We start from the raw sequence: 20,955 nt of genomic DNA, 5'->3' as shown, positions 1-20,955 counted from the left end.
AGACTGAGAAATGCACGGACACTGGCATGTTGGCTCGAGTTGAGCACAAGCCATGCTGGTGTGCACAGCACCCCTCACTGTGAAAACACTTGCTCTGAGAGTTATTCAACATGAACGTGTTCTCTGTCTCAACTTGGTGGTTTACCATTTTTACTTCAAAATGAGTTAAGTATTGAAATGTTTTTTTCTTTCTAACTTCTAAATACTGAAGTTACCATAAACTCTATTTTAACAAAAGATAGAGGAGAAATGACTTACTTCTACAGGGGTGGACTCGGGTATCTCACGTAGTATCACTATGCAACGGTTCTGATTTGGCCTTACTTTCTCTCCCTTCTCATCCACTTGGACTAAAGGTAAAGCTGTATGTAAAGAGAAGAGAAAAGGATGGAACACAGATATTAAAATAAATCCACCATCTGCATTCCACTGCAACCTGATGGAGATATTCCAGCAGGACATATCAGACCATATTGCCAGGCACATTAAAGAAAGCTGTACACAATGGGGAAACCGTCAAATCTGTGACAATTTAACACATAAGCTATGGAAAGGTTCAGACCAGTCTTACCTGTTACATTTAGGGGCTCTGAGGAGTCCTGCAGGAGCTGTGATAGAGGTAACTCTGATACAGGCCCTCCACAGCTTAAACCACCCCAAGCCCATTACAATGCAAAACAAAGGTTTTCTCCTTTCTGTAAGTCCCCTGTCTCCTTACAGATTAATTCTGAACTCAGAGAAGCTGCCAAACACTGTTCCCTCAGCCTCCCCTAGTGATGGATCTTCCTCGACCACAGTCTACCATCAAAACAAGGGTCAACACTGCCAGCCAGCATGGGGATAGGCCCAACTCAGGTTTCACTAGCTTTTACCTTACCTCCTTTTTGTAAGGTTTTATTTTCTGGAGTCACTCTGTTGAGAGTTTATCACAGGCAGACTCAGGTCACCACACAGCAACATCACAACCAGGGCCCAGAGCTGTGCACCCCTGTGCAGACATGCATTACCACCCCCGGGAATAGAATCATCATTTCATGATGGGTTCACTAATTTGAGAGGATGATAAGGGAATACTATGAAATAGTTCAGGCTAATAAATTAGACAAGCTACATGAAATTGAAACATTCCTTAGCACCAAAGCTTACGTTTGGGAAGCAGGATCTGTGAGAGAAGACCACTCAAGGCTCACAAGGTTTCTGGAAAATCCTACTAAACATTAAGAAAGAAATAACACCTACTCTACAGTACAAACTCTTCTGAAACACTTAAGACAATACTTTCTAATCCAGCCTATGAAGCCCAACTAAAAATACCAATAGAACCTTTTGAAAAACCAAAATGTTGATTTCTGAAAATCACATGGAAATGCCAAGCACTTAGAAGAGCCAAGACCAAGAAGGAGATTCACAACTACTCTAAGAATGACGACACAGTAAAGCCAGTACCATCCACACGCTGCAGCAACGGCATCAAGACAGACAGATGGAGGATAGATACACGGCCCAGAGAGAAACCACCAAGGAGTTTACCCTGACAACTGGCCCAAAGGCAGTGCCCTGGGGAAAGCGGAGTCTTCTCAACAAGTGGAGTGGAACAGCAGCACATGCACATGTAAGGGGGGTAGAAAGCCCACACCACATACAAAAATCAGCTGACAATGGACCACAAACCTAACAGTGTAAGTCCTAAAACTACAAACATCTGGGAGAAAACCCCAGAAATGCGACCTTGGATTAAGCAAAGATTTCTCAGGAACAACACCAAAAGTAAGATTCATAAAAGAAAAAAATTGATAAACTGATCTATATAAAAAAATTCAAAACTCTGCTTTTCAAAAGACACTATTAGGAGAACAAAGAGAAGCCACAGACTGGGAGAATATATTTGCAAGTCATATTTCTAGTAAGGACTTAAATACAGATCACATATCTCAAACTGCACACATACACATGCCCCTCAAATCTCAGCTGTAAGAAAACTCAAAAAATAAAAGAATTTAAAGAAAACAGAAGTGAGGCATCTGAATAGACACCTCAGCAAAGAAGCACCTTAAAGATGGCTCGATGTCATCAGGCGCTAAAGAAATAGAAATTAAAACCACAGTGAGACACCATCACACACCTGCTAGAAAACCTAGAACAGTCCCTCTGTGAAGGAGGCCTTGCAGGGGCACCAGGAGACCCTAGGCAGTAGTGTCTGTAACCCTGACTGTGGTAAAGCTTTTGTCAATGCACAAGGGATGATCAACTCAACTGTACCCTTTAAATACACAAAGTTCATGATGTGTCAATTATATCTCAGTACAGTGGCTTTTAAAAACAAATAAAATGGTAAAGCTGTGGAACCTCCGTCTGCAAAGTGCACCAGGAAGTTCACACCTAAAATATTCACCCTTCCTGAGCTCCCATGGGTCTCTCAAGTAACCATGAAACCAAGAAATAACTTCATTCACAATGTGCTGTTAAGGAACAACACAATAATATATCACCAATACTTCAGCAGGAAGCAGGAATTTGAAAAGAACTCCTCTGACAGGGCGTGCCGATTCACATGCACGATCCTTCATCCTGAAGAGTTCTTTTTTTTTTCTTGAAGAGCTCTTGACTGCACCTCTCATTCACACTCTTCCCACTAGTCCATTCGACTCTCAGCACCCATAACCTAGGATGCACCTGAGGCTGTGGTTCCACAGCACACTGACGCCCAGTGCGACGTGCGCCTCCCCAGACTGTCAGAAAGTCCGGAGGGTGACAAAGGCACCACTTGCCATTGAGTCCTTAGCACAAATGGCTGTGCCTCTAAGTGTCATGCTGCCCAGAAAAATGCCATCTGGACTATGGACGACACAGCCTGGACTACAGTCCACTTACATCTCAGCACCTCAACAATCAGGTCCATGTCGGTGCTGAGCTTCTTGATGTGGTCCAGGTTAGCTACTGTGGTGATTGGCACGTACTGGTCACTGTCCATCTGAGATATAAGGTACATGTCACTAGCAAGGTTCTCCCTGCAAAAAGAAGACAATCTTTCTTAGTTCACAGCTTTTTTAAAAAAAATTTTCACAGCTTTATTAAAAGGAGGCTTCACGAGAGGAATGAGTGTGTACAATGTACTCTGCTATTTGCCATCTCTCTGACTTTGGGTCAATTTTGTCAAAGACATCTTGAGAAGAGGAGAGAGCAAGTAGACTGCACTTTATACTATCAAAATCAGTAAGCAAGTAAATCTTTAAAAATTATTTCTAGCTTATCTTTGTTCTAAGAAAGTGTTTGAGAAGCTTATTAAAAATAGAAACACAACTTCTTAAAGTAAGTAAACCCAGCTGAGAGAATGAGAAAGTAAGAAAAACATGGAAAGGCCAAGAAAAGCTGGTACCCAGAGTGCTTGTGGTTCGGGCTGAACAGCTGTCAGAGAGGCTATGGCTCCACCCCTGGCCTCCCAGCTTCTGCAGCAGAGGCTGGAAAAGCAGGTAAGTAACCAACAGCATGACCCACACCACCACCTGTGAGACTGACCACCTATGGACCCACCCCCGAAGTCTGATTCCAGGGGCAGGGGATGGCGATAGGAGACCTTGACTTCCTGCAGATGGAGGTACAGACACAGATGTTAACATATAAAGTACTACATCTATACAGATGTAGGTACCAGGTGCTAGAAAAACACTATCATCCTTACCTAGACAAACAGAATTCCAATGTCTTTTTAAGTACTTCCCGGGGATCTTCCTGGCTTTCTGGTTGAGATTCACTCCCTCCTATATAAAGGCAAAGAAAAAATGGCTTAAATTCACCAAGCACTTGATTCAGTATACCAATTTTAATGGCTTCAATATACATAGTAATTTATCTACATAACAGCAAATATAAAAACAATTATTTTACAAGGAATTCATATAGGCAAGCAAAACGAAATGAAAAATCCCTTACCCCCCAAACAAAAACAGTTTGAAAAAACCTGAGGAGTAAGATTTATTAGCAAAGTTTAGCAGGAAAGCTTGTCTCAATTCAAAAAGGATTTTCAGTTCACGTTTATACAACCTTTCTGCGTTTCCTGTGTAGAGAAGATCCTTTAGCATTTGTTGAAGAGCTGGTTTGGTGGTGCTGAATTCTCTCAGCTTTTGCTTGTCTGTAAAGCTTTTGAATTCTCCTTCATATATGAATGAGATCCTTGCTGGGTACAGTAATCTAGGTTGTAGGTTATTCTTTTTCATTACCTTAAGTATGTCCTGCCATTCCCTTTTGGCCTGGAGGGTTTCTATTGATGAATCAGCTGTTATACTTATGGGAATCCTTTTGTGTGTTATTTGTTGTTTCTCCCTTGCTGCTTTTAATATTTGTTTTGTGTTTGATCTTTGTTAATTTGATTAATATGTGTCTTGGGGTGTTTTGCCTTGGGTTTACCCTGTTTGGGACTCTCTGGGTTTCTTGGACTTGGGTGGCTATTTCCTTCCCCATTTTAGGGAAGTTTTCAGCTATTATCTCCTCCAGTATTTTCTCATAGCCTTTCTTTTTGTCTTCTTCTTCTGGGACTCCTATGATTCGAATGTTGGGGCGTTTCACATTGTCCCAGAGGTCCCTGAGGTTGTCCTCATTTCTTTTGATTCTTTTTTCTTTTTTCCTCTCTGCTTCATTTATTTCCACCATTTTATCTTCTACCTCACTTATCCTATCTTCTGACTCCGTTATTCTACTCTTGGTTCCCTCCAGAGTGTTTCTGATCTCATTTATTGCATTATTCATTTTTAATTGACTCTCTTATTTCTTCTAGGTCTTTATTAAACATTTCTTGCATCTTCTCAATCTTTGTCTCCAGGCTATTTATCTGTAACTCCATTTTGTTTTCAAGATTTTGGATCATTTTTATTCAAGCAATAAATGCTGGAAAGGATGTGGAGAAAAGGGAACCCTCTTACACTGTTGGTGGGAATGCAAACTAGTACAGCCACTATGGAGAACAGTGTGGAGATTTCTTAAAACACTGGAAATAGAACTGCCATATGACCCAGCAATACCACTTCTGGGCATACACACTGAGGAAACCAGATATGAAAGAGACGTGCACCCCAATGTTCATCGCAGCACTGTTTATAATAGCCAGGACTTGGAAACAACCTAGATGCCCATCAGCAGACGAATGGATAAGGAAGCTGTGGCATATATACACAATGGAATATTACTCAGCAGTTAAAAAGAATTCATTTAAATCAGTTCTAATGAGATGGATGAAACTGGAGCCCATTTTACAGAGTGAAGTAAGCCAGAAAGATAAAGAACATTACAGCATACTAACACATGTATATGGAATTTAGAAAGATGGTAATGATAACCCTATATGCAAAACAGAAAAAAGAGACACAGAGGTACAGAACAGACTTTTGGACTCTGTGGCAGAAGGCAAGGGTGGGATGTTTCGAGAGAACAGCATGTATATTATCTATAGTGAAACAGATCACCAGCCCAGGTTGGATGCATGACACAAGTGCTCAGGCCTGGTGCACTGGGAAGACCCAGAGGAATCAGGTGGAGAGGGAGGTGGGAGGAGGGATCAGGATGGGGAATACATGTTAACTCCATGGCTGATTCATGTCAATGTATGACAAAACCCACTACAGTATTGTAAAGTAATTAGCCTCCAACTAATAAAAATAAATGAAAAAAAAAAAAAAGGATTTTCAGGTGACCTACAAGCAGACAAGATGCTAAGAATATAATAAAATATAAAGGAAATAAAGTAACTAAAGAGTTTTTAGACACTACTATATAGATTTGCATGGCATACTAATAATACATGTAGGATTTTCTAACAGGAGACACTAGCATTTTAAAAGTCAAAGTTAAAGACTATCAAAAAGCAAAGACAAAGTGGAAAAACTGATGACAAAGAGACAGTATGTATTTTATATAAAGAGCTTCAATAAAATCTATCCCCCATCAGGAAAAAAACGAAACCAAAACAAACAAAACTAACAGACCTAATGAGACTGAAAATTGTATGGATAGCACTGTCTCCTGAGACACCTCCTGCGTGCCAGGCCCTGCTGCAGAGCTGCCTGTGTGTGTGCTGTGTGCTCACTCATGTCTGATCTCTGTGACCCTGTGAACTGCAGCCCGCCAGGCTCCTCTGTCCATTGGATTCTTCAGACAAGAATACTGGAGTGGGTTGCCATGCTTTTCTCGAGGGGATCTTTCTAACCCAGGGATCAAGCCCATGTCTCCTACATCTCCTGCACTGGCAGGTGGGTTCTTTAGCACTGAGCCACCTGGGAAGCCCCAGTAGAGCTGCTTACTCAGCCTAAAAGAGGCAGTCTCTGCTCTTAGAAGGAGGCAATCAATAGCCAAACAAGTAAACAGTAAATAGGTAGAATCGGACACAAAGGAGAAAACCAAGGGCACAAGCAGACTCAACGCAGAAGGAATAATCAGCAAGCTGGAAAACAGGTCATGTGAAATTACTCAGCTAGAGGAACACAAAGAAAAAAGAATGAATAAGGAAGAAAGCCTACCTGACCTGTGATACACCACCAGCAGTATTTCTGTATACTAACAACAAGCTATCTGAAGAAGAAACTAAGAAAACAATCCCACTCACAACTGCAAGTGAAAGAATTAAATACCCAGGAATAAATCTAACCAAAAGGAGAAAGATCTGTAAGCTGGAAACCCGAAGCTACTGATGAAAGAAATTAAAGACAAGTAAATGAAAACATATCCCCATGTTCTTGGGTTAAAAGAATACTGTGAAAATCTCCATGTAAAAATATTCCAAGCAATCTACAGATTCAATGCAATCACTTCTTATCAAAATTCCAGTGGCATTTTTTGCATAAGTACATCAAACAACCTTAGAATTTGCATGGAACCAAAAGACTCTCAATAGCGAAAGAAATCTTGAGTAAGAAGAACAAAGCTGGAAGCATCACACTTCCTGACTCCAAACTACTTTGAAAAGTTATAGTTATCAAAAAAGTATGCTATTGGCATACAACAGACATACAGACCAATGGAATAGAATGGAGAACCCAGAGATAAACCCACATGTATGTAACCAGCTGATCTTCAACAAGGCTGCCAAGAATACTTAAGTGGAAAGGACAATTTCTTCAATAAATAATGTTGGGAAAACTGACAGCCACATGCAAGAGAATTAATGGAACCCTTATCTTACCCCATATACAAAAACCAACTCAAAATGAATTAAAGACTTACACGTAAGAGCTGAAACTTAATGACTTACATGTAAGAGCTGAAACTGTATATCTAAAAAAAAAAAAAGAAACACCCAATGTAAAAAAATGTCCTAGCCATCAGACTTGGCAACAATCTTTTTGGATATGACACCCAAAGCACAGGCAACAAAAGCAAAAATAAACATGGGGACTACATTCCATTAAAAAGGTTTAGTACAGGAGAATAAGATGGCAGATGAGTAGGTGGACGTGAAGTACATCTCTCTCCATGGATACATCAGGAATGCACCTTCAGACACAGAAGTGCATGCAGAACATGGGCTGAGAGTGGACAGGAGGACCTGACCAGAGGAAAAGAATATACAGAACTACGGAAAACTTGATATCAAGCCCTGAGCCTTTGAAGTGGGAGTACTGGCTCCAAGACTCTGGACTACCAGAGAACTAACCCCAGGGAGTATCAAAGAGTGTGAACTCACACAAAGGAAACCACGTGAATATAAGACCTGGCATTACCCAACCACCAGTAGCACCCTGTGCAGGACTCCTCATCTAACCAACAAATAAAACAAAAATACAAATCCAATCATCAGCAGACAGGATTACTACCTCACTCAGCACTGCTCATCAGAGGAAAACAAACAAACAAAAACTCAGCACAAATCTCACTCTATATGAAGCTTACACAAACCATTGGACCAACCTTAGGAGGGCAGAAACCAAAAGGAAGAAAGAATTCAACCTTGAAGCCTGGGAAGAGGAGACCTCAAACAGAGTAAGTTAAAAAAAAAAAAAAAAAGAAAAGGCAGAGAAATACTACACAAATGAAAGAACAAACTAGAAACACAGAAGTCCAAATAAATGAAGAGGAAATAGGCAAACTACCTGAAAAAGAATTCAGAATAATGATAGTAAAGATGATCAAAAACCTTGAAAACAAAATGGAGAAAATGCAAGAATCAATGAACAAAGACCCAGAAGAATTAAAGAATACACATACAGAGACAAACAACACAATTACTGAAATTAAAAATATTCTAGAAGGACTCAATAGCTGAATATCTGAAACAGAAGAACAAATCAGTGAGCTGGAAGATAAAATGGTGGAAATAACTTCTGAAGAGCAGAATAAAGTAAAAAGAATGAAAAGAATTGAGGATAGTCTCAGAGACCTCTCAGACAGTATCAAACACACCAACATTCAAATTATAGGGGTCCCAGAAGAAGAAAAAAAGAAAGGGTATGAGAAAATTTTTGAAGAGATTATAGTTGAAAATTTCCCCAACATGGAAAAGGAAATAGTCAATCAATTCCAAGAGGCACAAAGAGTCCCATACAGGATAAACCCAAGTAGAAACACACCAAGACACATACTAATCAAACTAACAAAGACTAAACACAAAGAAAGAATATTAAAAGCAGCAAGGGAGAAACAACAAGCAACATACAAGGGAAACCCTGTACCCTTAACAGCTGATCTTTCAGCAGAATCTCTGCAGGCCAGAAGAGAATGGCAGGATATATTTAAAGTATTGAAAGGGAAAAATCTACAATCAAGATTACAGTACCCAGGCAAGGACCTCATTCAAAATTGATGGAGAAATAAAAAGTTTTTCAGACAAGCAAAAGTTAAGAGAATTCAGTACCACCAAACCAGCTTTACAACAAATGTTAAAGGGACTTCTATAGTCAAAAAATACAAGAGAAGAAAAAAGATCTACAAAATCAACACCAAACAATTAAGAAAATGGCAACAGGAAAATATATATCAATAATTAACTTAAATGTAAACGGATTAAATGCTCCAACTGAAAGACACAGATTGGCTGAATGGATACAAAAACAATAACCAATATATATGCTATGGGTCTATAAGAAACCCACTTCAGACCTAAAGACACATACGGACTGAAAGTGAGAGGATGGAAACTATAGTCCATGCAAATGGGAAGCAAAAGAAAGTTGTAGTAGTAATCCTCATATCAGACAAAATAGATCTTAAAGAAGATTACAAGAGATAAGGAAGGACACTACATAATGATCAAGGGATCAATCCAAGAGGAAGACACCCTCTTGGGTGCAATATCTATGTACCCAACATAGGAACACCTCAATACATAAGACAAACACTAACAGACATAAAGAAATTGACAGTAACATAATAATAGTAGGAGACTTTAACACCCCACTCACACTAATGGACAGATCATCAAAACAGAAAATTAATAAGAAAACACAAGTCTTAAATGATACATTAGATGAGATGGATCTCATTGATATCTTCCGGACATCCCATCCAAATGCAAAAGAATACACCATCTTCTCAACTGCACATGGAACATATTCCAGGATAGACCCCATCTTGGGTCACAAATCAAACCTCAATAAATTTAAGAAAACTGAAATTGCATCAAGCATCTTCTACAATCACAATGCTATGAAACTAGATATCAATTACAAGAAAAAAACTGTAAGAAACACAAACACATGGAGATTAAACAACACGTTTTTAAATAACTAACAGGTTACTGAAGAAATCAAAAGGGAAATCAAAAAATTTCTAGAAAAATGACAATGAAAACATGACAACTCAAAACCTATGAGATGCAGCAAAAGCAGTTCTAAGAGGGAAGTTTATAGCAATACAATCCCACCTCAAGAAACAAGAAAAACATCAAATGACAACCTAACTTTACACCTAAAACAACTGGAAAAAGAAAAACAAAAAAGCACCCAAAATTAGTAGAAGGAAAGAAATCATAAAGATCCAAGCAGAAATGAATGAAAAACAAATGAAACAATGGTAAAGGTTAATAAAACTAAAAGCTGGTTCTTTGAGAAGATAAACAAAATTGACAAACCTTTAGCCAGACTCATCAAGAAAAAGAGAGAAGGATCAAATCAACAAAATTAGAAATGGAAAAGAAGTCACAACAGATAATGCAGAAATACAAAGGATTGTAAGAGACTATTATGAACAACTATATGGCAATAAAATGGATAACCTGGAAGAAATGGACAGATTCTTAGAAAAGTTCAATCTCCCAAGACTGAACCAGGAAGAAATAGAAATTACGAACAACCCAATTACAAGCACTGAAATTGAAGCTGTGATAAAAAATCTCCCAAAAAACAAAAGCCCAGGACCAGACGGCTTCACAGGAGAATTCTATCAAACATTTAGAGAAGATCTAATGCCTATCCTTCTAAAACTCTTTCAAAAAATTGCAGAGGAAAGAATACTTCCAACCTCATTCTATGAGGCCACCATTACCCTGATACCAAAACCAGACAAAGACAGCACAAAAAAAGAAAACTACAGGCTAATATCACTGATGAACATGGATGCAAAAATCCTCAACAAACTTTTAGCGAAAAGAATTCAGTGACACATCAAAAAGCTCGCTCTTTCCCTGCTGCATGGAGCCACAGAGAGGCAGAGGTTCGGGTGCATTCAAGATTCGGCTCCACCCATAACCCACCATCATGACCAAGGAAGGCATTGCTGCTGGAGGTGTAATGGACATTAATACTGCTCTGCAAGAGGTGCTGAACACTGCCTTCATCCACGATGGCTTAGCACGTGGAATTCACGAAGCTGCCAAAGCCTTAAACAAGTGCCAAGCCCATCTGTGTGTGCTTCCATCCAACTGTGATGAGCCTATGTATTTCAAGTTGGTGGAGGCCCTTTTTGTTAAGCATCAAATCAACCTGATTAATGTTGATGACGACAAAAACTAGGGGAATGGGCAGGCCTCTGTAAAACTGACAGAGAGGGAAAACCCCGTAAAGCGGTTGGTTGCAGTTGTGTGGTGGTTAAGGAGAAAGAGCCCCAGGCCAAGGATGTCACCAAGGAGTACTTCAAATGCAAGAAATGATGAAATAAAAAACTGAGTTCTTGGGGGAAAAAAAAAAATAAAAGCTCATACACCATGATCAAGCTGGGTTTATTTCAGGAATGCAAGGATTCTTCAGTACACACAAATCAATCAATGTGATACACCATATTAAAAAACTGAAAGATAAAAACCATATGATAATCTCAATAGATGCAGAAAAAGCCTTTGACAAAATTCAGCACCAATTTATGATTAAAACTCTTCAAAAAATGGGCATAGAAGGAACTTCCTCAACATAATAAAGGCCATATGATAAGCCTACAGTAAGCATTACTTTCAATGGTAAAAAACTGAAAGCATTCCCTCAAGATCAGGAACAAGACAAGGGTGTCCACTTTCACCACTATTATTCAACATAGTTCTTGACATCCTAGCTACAGCAATCAGAGAAGAAAAAGAAAGAAAAGGAATCCAGATCAGAAAAGAAGTAAAGCTCACACTGTTTGCAGATGACATGATACTGTACCTATGAAACCCTAAACATACTATCAGAAAATTACTAGAGCTAATTACTAGTGAATTTAGCAGAGTTACAAGATACAAAATCAATACACAGAAATAACTTGCATTTCTACATACAACAATGAAAAATCAGAAAGAGAAAGTAAGGAATCAATCCCATTCACCATTGCAACAAAAGAATTAAATATCTAGGAATAAACTTGCCTGAGACAAAAGAACTGTACACAGAAAATTATAAGACACTAATGAAAGAAATCAAAGACAACACAAACAGATGGAGAGATATTCCATGTTGTTGGGTAGGAAGAGTCAATATTGTGAAAATGACTATACTACCAAATGCAATCTACAGATTCAATGCAATCCCTATCCAATTACCAACAGCATTTTTCACAGAACTAGAACATAAAATTTCACAATTCATATGGAAACACAACAAGACCCTAAATAGCCAAAGCAATCTTGAAAAAGAAGAATGGAGCTGGATGAATCAACCTTCCTGACTTCAGGTTATACTACAAAGCTACAGACATTAAGACAGTATGGTACTGGCACAAAAACAGAAATATAGACCAATGGAACAAGACAGAAAACCCAGAAATAAACTCATGCACTTCTGGGTACGTTATTTTTGACAAAGGAGGCAAGAGTATACAATGCGGCAAAGACAGCCTCTTCAATAAATGGTGCTGGGAAAACTGGACAGCTACATGTAAAAGAATGAAATTAGAACACTTCCTAACACCATACACAAAGATTAACTCAAAATGGATTAAAGACCTAAACCTAAGACCAGAAATATAAAACTCTTAGAGGAAAACATAGGCAGAACCCTCGATGACATAAATCAAAGCTAGATCCTCTATAACCCATGTCCTAGGGTAACAGAAAGAAAAACAAAAGTAAACAAGTGGGACCTGATTAAACTTAATAGTTTTTGCACAGAAAACAAAACTATAAGCAAGATGAAAAGACAACCCTAAGAATGGGAGGAAATAATAGCAAATGAAACAACTGACGACAGATTAATTTCCAAAATATAAAAGCAGCTCAAACAACTCAATGCCAGAAAAACAAACAACCCAATCAAAAAGTGGGAAAAGACTTAAACAGGCATTTCTCCAAAGAAGACATACAGATGGCTAACAAACACATGAAAAGATGCTCAACATCACTCATTATTGGAGAAATGGAAAACAAAACCATAATGAGATATCACCTCACACTGGTCAGAATGACCATCATCAAAAAGTCTACAAACAATAAATACTGGAGAGGGTGTGGAGAAAAGGGAACGCTCTTGCACTGTTGGTGGGAATATAAATTGTTACAGTCACTATGGAAGATGGCAGGGAGATCCCTTAAAAAACTAGGAATAAAACCACCATATGACCCAGCAATCCCACTCCCAGGCATATACCTGAGGAAACCAAAATTGAAAAAGACACATGCATACCGTTGTTCACTGCAGCACTATTTACAATAGCTAGGACATGGAAGCAACCTAGATGTCCATCGACAGATGAATGGATAAAGAAGTTGTGGTACATATACACAATGGAGTATTTACTCAGCCATGAAAAGGAATGCATTTGAGTCAGTTCTGATGAGGTGGATGAACCTAGAACCTATTATAGAGAGTGAAGTGAGTCTGAAAGAGAAAGATAAATATTGTATTCTAATGCACATACACAGAATCTAGAAAAATGGTACTGAAGAATTTATTTATTGGGCAGCAATGGAGAAAACAGACATAGAAAATAGACTTATGGATATGGGGAGAAGGGAGGAGAGGGTGAGATGTATGGAATGAGTAACATGGAAACTTACATTACCATATGTAAAACAGACAGCCAATGGGAATTTGCTGTATGGCTCAGGAAACTCAAACAGGGGCTCTGTATCAATCTAGAGGGGTGGGATGGGGCGGGAGATGGGAGGGAAGTTCAAAAAGGAGGGGATATATGTATACCTATGGCTGATTCATGTAGAGGTTTGACAGAAAACAACAAAATTCTGTAAAGCAATTATCCTTCAATAAAAAAATAAATTTAAAAAAAATCTCAAAAAAAAAAAAGCGTTTGTACAGTAAAGGATACCATCAACAAAATGAAAAAACAACCCACTGAACAGGAGAAAATATTTACAAATCATGTACCTGATGAGGGGTTAATATCCAAAATACATAAGGAACTCATACAACTCAGTAGCAAAAAAAAACAACAACAAAAAACAAACTATGATTAAAAGAAACAATGGGTAAAGGACTTAAATAGACATTTTTTTCAAAGAAGACATACAGATAGCCAAGCAGCACATGAGAAGATGTTCAACATCTCTCATCATTAGGGGACTGCAAGACAAAATCCAAAATGAGGATCACTGCTCACCTGTCAGAATTATTGTTATCCAAAAAAAAGGTAACAAATAACAAGTGTGGCAAGGATGTAAAGAAAAGGGAGCACCACCACCCGCTCCGCTCTGCCCCATGTATTACTGGTGGGGATGTAAACTGGCACAGCCACCATGGAAAAGTGTGGAGATTTTTCATAAAATTAAAACAGCACAACCACATGATCCAGGAATCCTACTACTGGGCATAAACACAAAAGAAAGGAAATCAGAGTCTCAAAGATCTGTCTATAACTCCATGTTCACACAAGGATTATTTATAATATCCAAGACATGGAAACCACCCACGTGTCTATCAATGGATGAATGGATAAAAAAAAAAATGTGCCATGTCTGTGTGTGTTTATCTATATATAGTCCAGGGCGTGGAATAATGCAGGGACAGGGCATAACAGGAGGGTGCCCAGAGGCATGCGAAACCCCTGGAGGCAGGTGCATATGGGGTCACAAAAGAGTCAGACACGATTTCGTGACTAAACAACAAATATACATACAATATATATACACAGTGGAATATTATTCCACAAGAAACCTTGCCATACACAACAACATGGATGAATCTAGAGAATACTGTGCTAAGTGAAATAAGTCAGAAAGAACTCCCCAAAACTACACAATGCCACTTATAGGCAGAATCTCAAAAAGTTGTGAACACACAGAACCGGAGGGTAGAGCCGTGGCTGCCAGGGGTTGGAGGCAGGAAATGGAAAGACACTGGTTTAAGAGTACAAACGTTCAGTTGTAAGACAAACTCTGGGCTCTACTGTACAGCATGGTGACTACAGTTAATAATGCTGTATTGTATACTTGAACTTTGCTAAGAGAGTAGATCTTAAGTATTCTTAGCATTCCAATGGGAAAAAAAAGTATGTGAGGTGATAGCTATTAAACCATCATGTTGCTATACACCTTAAGTATAATTAACATTTACCTGTCAATTATACCTAAATAAAAAGAGAAAAAAAACTGTAACCTCCCACTACTGTACTTATCATGACCTGTCTTCTCCATGGTGTGCATCACCCTCTCACATTATATAATGTGAACATAAGTGTATTCTGTGTATGACAACAGTCTGTCTCTGCCCCAATGGAGTTAAGCACCCAGAGAGCAGGGGCTTTCACCAATCATATGCACTGAGTCCCAAGTACATCTGGCACATGGTGGATTTTAAATATCTTTCTTATTAAAAAAACAAACAAACCAGTTTTCTAGATGTAGAGCAATAGTTCCTGAGAGAGACACAAGGATGGCCCGGGCTCAGGGAGCAGACAGAAGCCTGAGGGTCCCTGAGTCAAGGGTGTGGGACAATGCAGAGACAGAGCACACCAGAAGGGCACCCAGAGGTGCAAGGAACCCCTGGAGGCAGGCGCATGTTCCCTGCATTGCACAGGCACAAGGACTCCCTGAGGCTGAGGAAGAATCACATCAAAGGAAGGAAGGCGCTCACGCCTCCTGCTCTGCCCTCATGAACACCTCATGGACACTCCTGAAGTGTAGGCTGGCACAGTGACAGGACCACAAGTAGAGGGGAAAAAAAAAAGAGTAACTTCACAGTTGAGAAAGCTAATAATAAACCTACTTCAGCCAGCTGGTCACGGTCAACAACAGCAGCAATAAATCATGCTGGCAGCATGTACTCTTAATGTGATGGGATGAAAACGGCTCTTGACTTCTGTGGTATTCCTTCCCTCAAACCCACTATGATGAGAAAAACATCACACAAATTCCAGTATCATGCAAAATAACTGAGCAGTACTCCTCAAAATTATCAAGGTCATCAAAAACAAGTAACATCTAAGAAGCTTGTTACAGGCAAGAGAGCCTAAGAACACAAGTCACTACATGTAACATGGTGTCCTGGGACAGAAAAATGTCAATAGGTGAAATGTACCAATCCTGGCTCAGAAACTGTGGCAAATGCATCATATGAATATAAGGTGTTAACAGGAGAAAATAAATGCTGGGTGTGTGGGAACTCTCTGTACTCCATCTGCTCAATTTTCCTGTAAGTCGAAAGCTATTCTCAAACAAATAGCAAGGTGAAAGACTCAAATCTAACCATATTAATTACCATAGTAAAGGTTAACATTCTAAATGCCTGAATTAAAGGCAGAGACTACAGGATCTGACTTATTATCCAAATACTGGTTCTTTGAGATGAATAAAATTGACAAACGTCTACCCAGACTGACTAGGGGGAGGCAGGGAGAGAAGACAGGAATTACCAACAACAGGAATGAGTGATATGACATGACAAAGTTTTTTTTTTGTGACAAAGATTTTTATAGATACTAAAAGGATTAATAGAGTACTATGAGCAATTCTATGCAATAACTTGGGCAATTTAGATGAAATGGACAAAGTACTTAAGTAAAGACATAAGAGACCAAAGCTCTTTCAAGAAGAAATAAACCTGGGTAGCCCTATATAAAAAAACCAAACAAACTGTACCTGACAACTTCCCCACAATCATCATTCTACACTCGGATGGCTTCATTTTTCATTTAAGGAAGAAATAAACTCTTCCCAAAAATTCAGTAGGAGGGAAAACATCAAAATGAAACTACACACCAACATCCCTCATGAATGCAGGTGTACAAATTCTAAGCAGAATTATGGCCAATCCAATCCAATAATATATGAGAAATGTATTACATCCTGACACAGTGAGGCATACCCCAGGAATTTAAGGTTGGTTAAACATTTTTTAAAAAATCAATATAATTCATCTTAACACACACACACACACAAAATACAATACCAAAAAAAAAAAAAATACAATCACTGCTACAGATGAAGAAAAAGCATGACAAATTCCTCTTTAACTGTTCCTCCTTAAAACTCTGAGCAGATGACAACAGAAGGGGATCTGGTCTGCCCAGCAAAGGCCACAAACACAAAACCAAGAGCACCATTGTACTTAATGGCGAAAGATGATCCCCACCCCCACCCCACATCAGTCAGACATTTGCTCTTACCACATCTGTTCACCTCTGTAATGAAAGTTCTATTCAGTGCAATGAGGCAAGATAAAGAATAAAAGGAACTAGATTGGATAGGAAATAAAACTGGATTTATTCACAGATAACACCAGTCCATGTAGAACATCCAATGGAATCTACAAAATAGCTTCTAAAACTAATATGTGAGCTTAATAAGCTTTCAGGGTATGATACCAATTTATAAAAGTTATTTCTATCTATTAGTAACAAATAGTTACAGATTGAATTTTTAAGAACCACTTACAATAGTATTCTTTCCTGGAGAATCCCATGGACCAAGGAGCCTGGTAGGTTATAGTCCATGGGGTCACAAAGAATCAGACACGACTAAGTGACTAACACACACTTTTACAATAGCACAAAAAAATATGAAATACTTAATGATAAATTGAACAGAAGATGCAAAAAGCCAGCAAGCTGAAAACTGAAAAATACAGTGAAAAACAGTCAAGAGAGATTAAAGATCTGAACAAGCAGAGACATATACCACGTCATGATCAGCAAGCCAAGATGTCAATCTTCTCCAACTCATCTACAGAGTCAATGAAATGCCAATAAAAATCTCAGCACACAATACAGAAACTGACCAGGTCACCTGAATTTGCATGGAAATGGAAAGGACCTACAACAGCCAAAATAAGTCTGAAAAAAAAAAAAAAAATTGGGAGGCTAAATAATACTACCTGCTTTTAAAGGATTATTTACAGTAATTAAAACAGTGTGGTTTTGTTGTTCAAACAGACTGACGTGGAAGAGATAGTCCAGGGACAAACCCACATACAGTCAGAGACAAAAGATTCTGACAAAGGCACAAAGGCAGTGCAGTGGCGAAGGGCAGGAGAGTCTATCTGACAAATGCTACTGGAACAACTGCGTATCTATTAATACATGTGCTGTGGGGGGAGGGGAAGAACTCTGCTTCACACCTCACACCACATACAAAAATTAATTAAAAATGGACCACAGACCTAAAAAATGTAAAACCATGTAACTGGGACTTTCCTGGTAGTACAGTGGTTAAGAATCTGCCTGCCAACGCATGGGACACGGGTTTGATCTAGGTCTGGCAAGATCCCACATGCTGCAGAGCAACTAAGCCCTCAGGCGGTAACTACTGAGCCTGAAGTGCTACAGCTACTGAAGTCCATGTCCCTAGAGAAAAGTCCAAGCACCGCAACCAAGAGCAGCTCTGACTGAGCCTGAGTGCTGCAACTACCGAAGTCCACGCCCCAGGAGAAAGTCCACGCCACAACCAAGAGCAGCTCCCACTCGCCCCGACTAGAGAAAGCCCGCGCACAGCGATGAATAGCTGGTGCAGCCAAAAATAAATTTTAAATTAAAAAAAAATACAACTTATGGAGTAGAAAACATTTGTGACCCTGGATTAAAAGATTTTGTAGGAACAACACTAAAAGCAAGGTCCATAACTCAACAATATAAAAGGTTTTAAACTTTTGCTTTTCAAAAGATACTATTAGGAGAACAAAAAGACAAGCTACAAACTGGAAGGATGTATTTGCAAGTTACATATTGATAAAGACTTCTGTCCAAGGAACTCTCAACTCAATAAATCAATCCAATTAAGAAAATGGGCAAAAGACTTGAACAGACCCTTCACTGAAGAAACATACACACTTGAAAAGATGTTTGACACCATTAGTCACTAAGGAAATGTGAAGTAAATCCACAGGAAGATTCTACTACCAAACTTTTGGAATGGTTAACATTAAAAAGACTGATGGTATCAAGTGCCAGCAATGGTGTGGAGCAGCAGGAGCTGTGACCACTGCAAGTGGGGGTGCAAGGGGACAGCTATGAAACACAGCTCTATCATTTCTTTTTTTTTTTTTTTTCATTTATTTTTATTAGTTGAAGGCTAATTACTTTACAGCTCTATCATTTCTTAAAAAGATAAACCAATGCCTAGCGGATGACCCATCTACTCCATTCCTGGGTATTTACCCAAAAGGAATGAAAACATATGTACACACAAAGCCTTGTTTATAAATGTCTATTGTAGCCTTATTTGTAAGAGCCCCAACTGAAAACAATCCAAATATTCATCAACAGGTGAATAAAAAAACAAACTATGATAGATAATGGAATGGAACAGTACGGGGTCCAAAAAGTAAAGGCCCCAAAATGTTATCACTTGAATGAATCTCAAAACAAGTAAGTAAAAAAGCCTCACAAAAAGAGCACATACTGTAACACTCTCTTTACATACAATCCCAGACTAAAGTGCAGTGACAGAAAGCAGATGAGTGGTTGGCTGGGGCAGGGTGTGGGCAGGGGGAAGGGCACAGGCAGTCTCCGTGGTAGCGGGCACGACTCTGACATGACGGGAGATGGTTTCTCAGCTGTCTACCCACCAAGTCCAACTGGAAGAATCAGCCAGCCAGTTCTAGAATGATCTGAATACTGCTTCAAGCTACGGAAAATAAAGCTTACAGAAAGCAAGGATATTCCAAACATGATGTTTACGGTACACCAGTGGTACCTCATTAGTGCTCTACACCCCTGAAGTTGGCAGGTGTGAAATGGCCATCCAGGAGCTCGATTGCAGCGCTGTGGGGCCAGAGAGGCCCCTGCAAGTCTGAAACCGTGAATGGAAAATGAGACCACTCTACACTGCAACACTTGTCTTCTTTAGCCACATCTGTCTATCTGCTCAGGAACAGACGCAGAGTAGGTAGAGAATTACATTTAAACAAGTCAGAGGCATCTGCTAAGCAACTGTGAAGGAAGTTAGATGCAAGGAAGTAGCTGAAATGATGGTCTATGTAATCTAGGCAGAGTGAGGAGGGCAGTGAGGGGCCAGGCACATGGTCACAAAGGTCAGCAGCAACTGTACATACAAGGTCTTTCTGGGTTCCCTTCTAGGGGAAAATAAATATTTAACGTCAAACACTTACACAGTAATAAATTAAGAACCTTTCATACGTAACCCTACAGCTGGTGGTAAGAAAGGGAGGGCAGGCTTTCTCAGTCATGCAACCTTCTCTAGACAGTGACATGGGGGTCTGAACACGGTCCTTGTGCAGCCGCTCTTGCACTCACACTTGCCCATCTGACCATTAATAACAAGCGTGCAACCTATTCCTCAAGTCTGCTGGGGTCTTAAAACTGTCTGGTCTTAAGTGCTCAGGCCTGGTGCACTGGGAAGACCCAGAGGGATCGGGTAGAGAGGGAGGATCGGGATGGGGAATACATGTAACTCCATGGCTGATTCATGTCAATGTATGCCAAAATCCACTACAATATTGTAAAGTAATTAGCCTCCAACTAATAAAAATAAATGAAAAAAAAAATTTTTTTTTTAATTAAAAAACCTCTAAAAAAAAAATACTGTCTGGTCTTTTAGATTAAGGAAGAAACAAAATCGGAGGTGAGCAACTGCTGTCCCATTCCTTACAGAAATTCCTATGCTGGCCCAACACCCTGGACCCCAAAAGAGAACTCCCTTCTTTTTCTTCTAAAACGCTTTAAATACCCCTTTCACAAAGAACCACCTCCTCCTGAGTTTGACTCAATTTCAACACGAACGTTTCCTGTCTGCACTTCTACCGGCGCTTCACTTTCTCGTCAGTCTCGTCTTCTCCTACTCAAATCTGACCTGCCTTTCAGGAACTGTTTGGGTCTTACATTTCCCTGAGGCCAGCACCCCTCACCTCGGTATCAGCACGAGAGTCAGTTTACAAAAGAATCAAAGAAACCCGTGAAAGGTACATTATATAGGGACAGGTTTAACAGGCAGAACTTTTAAAGCACATCAATGTCTAAATAGGGTGACAGTAGCCACTGATAGTACCTTTGCGCACAGAGGAGTGGACAGGAAACTGCCTGGGGCTCTGATGGTGAGCTGGGACCACCAGCTCACTCCAGCCCCTCGTGCTCTGGCCTACTCTCCACTAGTGTGGAGAAGCCATTGCAGTGGGGAAGTGGGTGGGGTGCACACATTTAGAGGGAATGGAACTGGCTCGAACC

The 20,955-nt window shown here is 39.6% G+C and overlaps 1 protein-coding gene and 1 pseudogene across 2 annotated transcripts in view; one reads left to right on the top strand and one right to left on the bottom strand.

The window, feature by feature from the left end:
• Window positions 1-20,955, bottom strand: part of LARP4B (La ribonucleoprotein 4B) — an 81,486-nt gene that overhangs the window by 15,824 nt on the left and 44,707 nt on the right. For both annotated transcript variants that reach the window (XM_070472275.1, XM_070472276.1), the window contains exons 6-8: window positions 3,680-3,758; window positions 2,872-3,008; window positions 259-362 (exon numbers count right to left, since the gene is read on the bottom strand). In XM_070472275.1, coding sequence (XP_070328376.1) covers window positions 259-362; window positions 2,872-3,008; window positions 3,680-3,758 — 320 coding nt within the window. The remainder of the gene's footprint in view (window positions 1-258; window positions 363-2,871; window positions 3,009-3,679; window positions 3,759-20,955) is intronic.
• LOC110131183 (small ribosomal subunit protein eS12 pseudogene) lies at window positions 10,677-11,068 on the top strand (annotated as a pseudogene).

This window comes from Odocoileus virginianus, chromosome 9, assembly GCF_023699985.2.
Source record: "Odocoileus virginianus isolate 20LAN1187 ecotype Illinois chromosome 9, Ovbor_1.2, whole genome shotgun sequence".
Taxonomy (NCBI): domain Eukaryota; kingdom Metazoa; phylum Chordata; class Mammalia; order Artiodactyla; family Cervidae; genus Odocoileus; species Odocoileus virginianus.
This window is presented reverse-complemented; position numbering and strand designations above follow the sequence as displayed.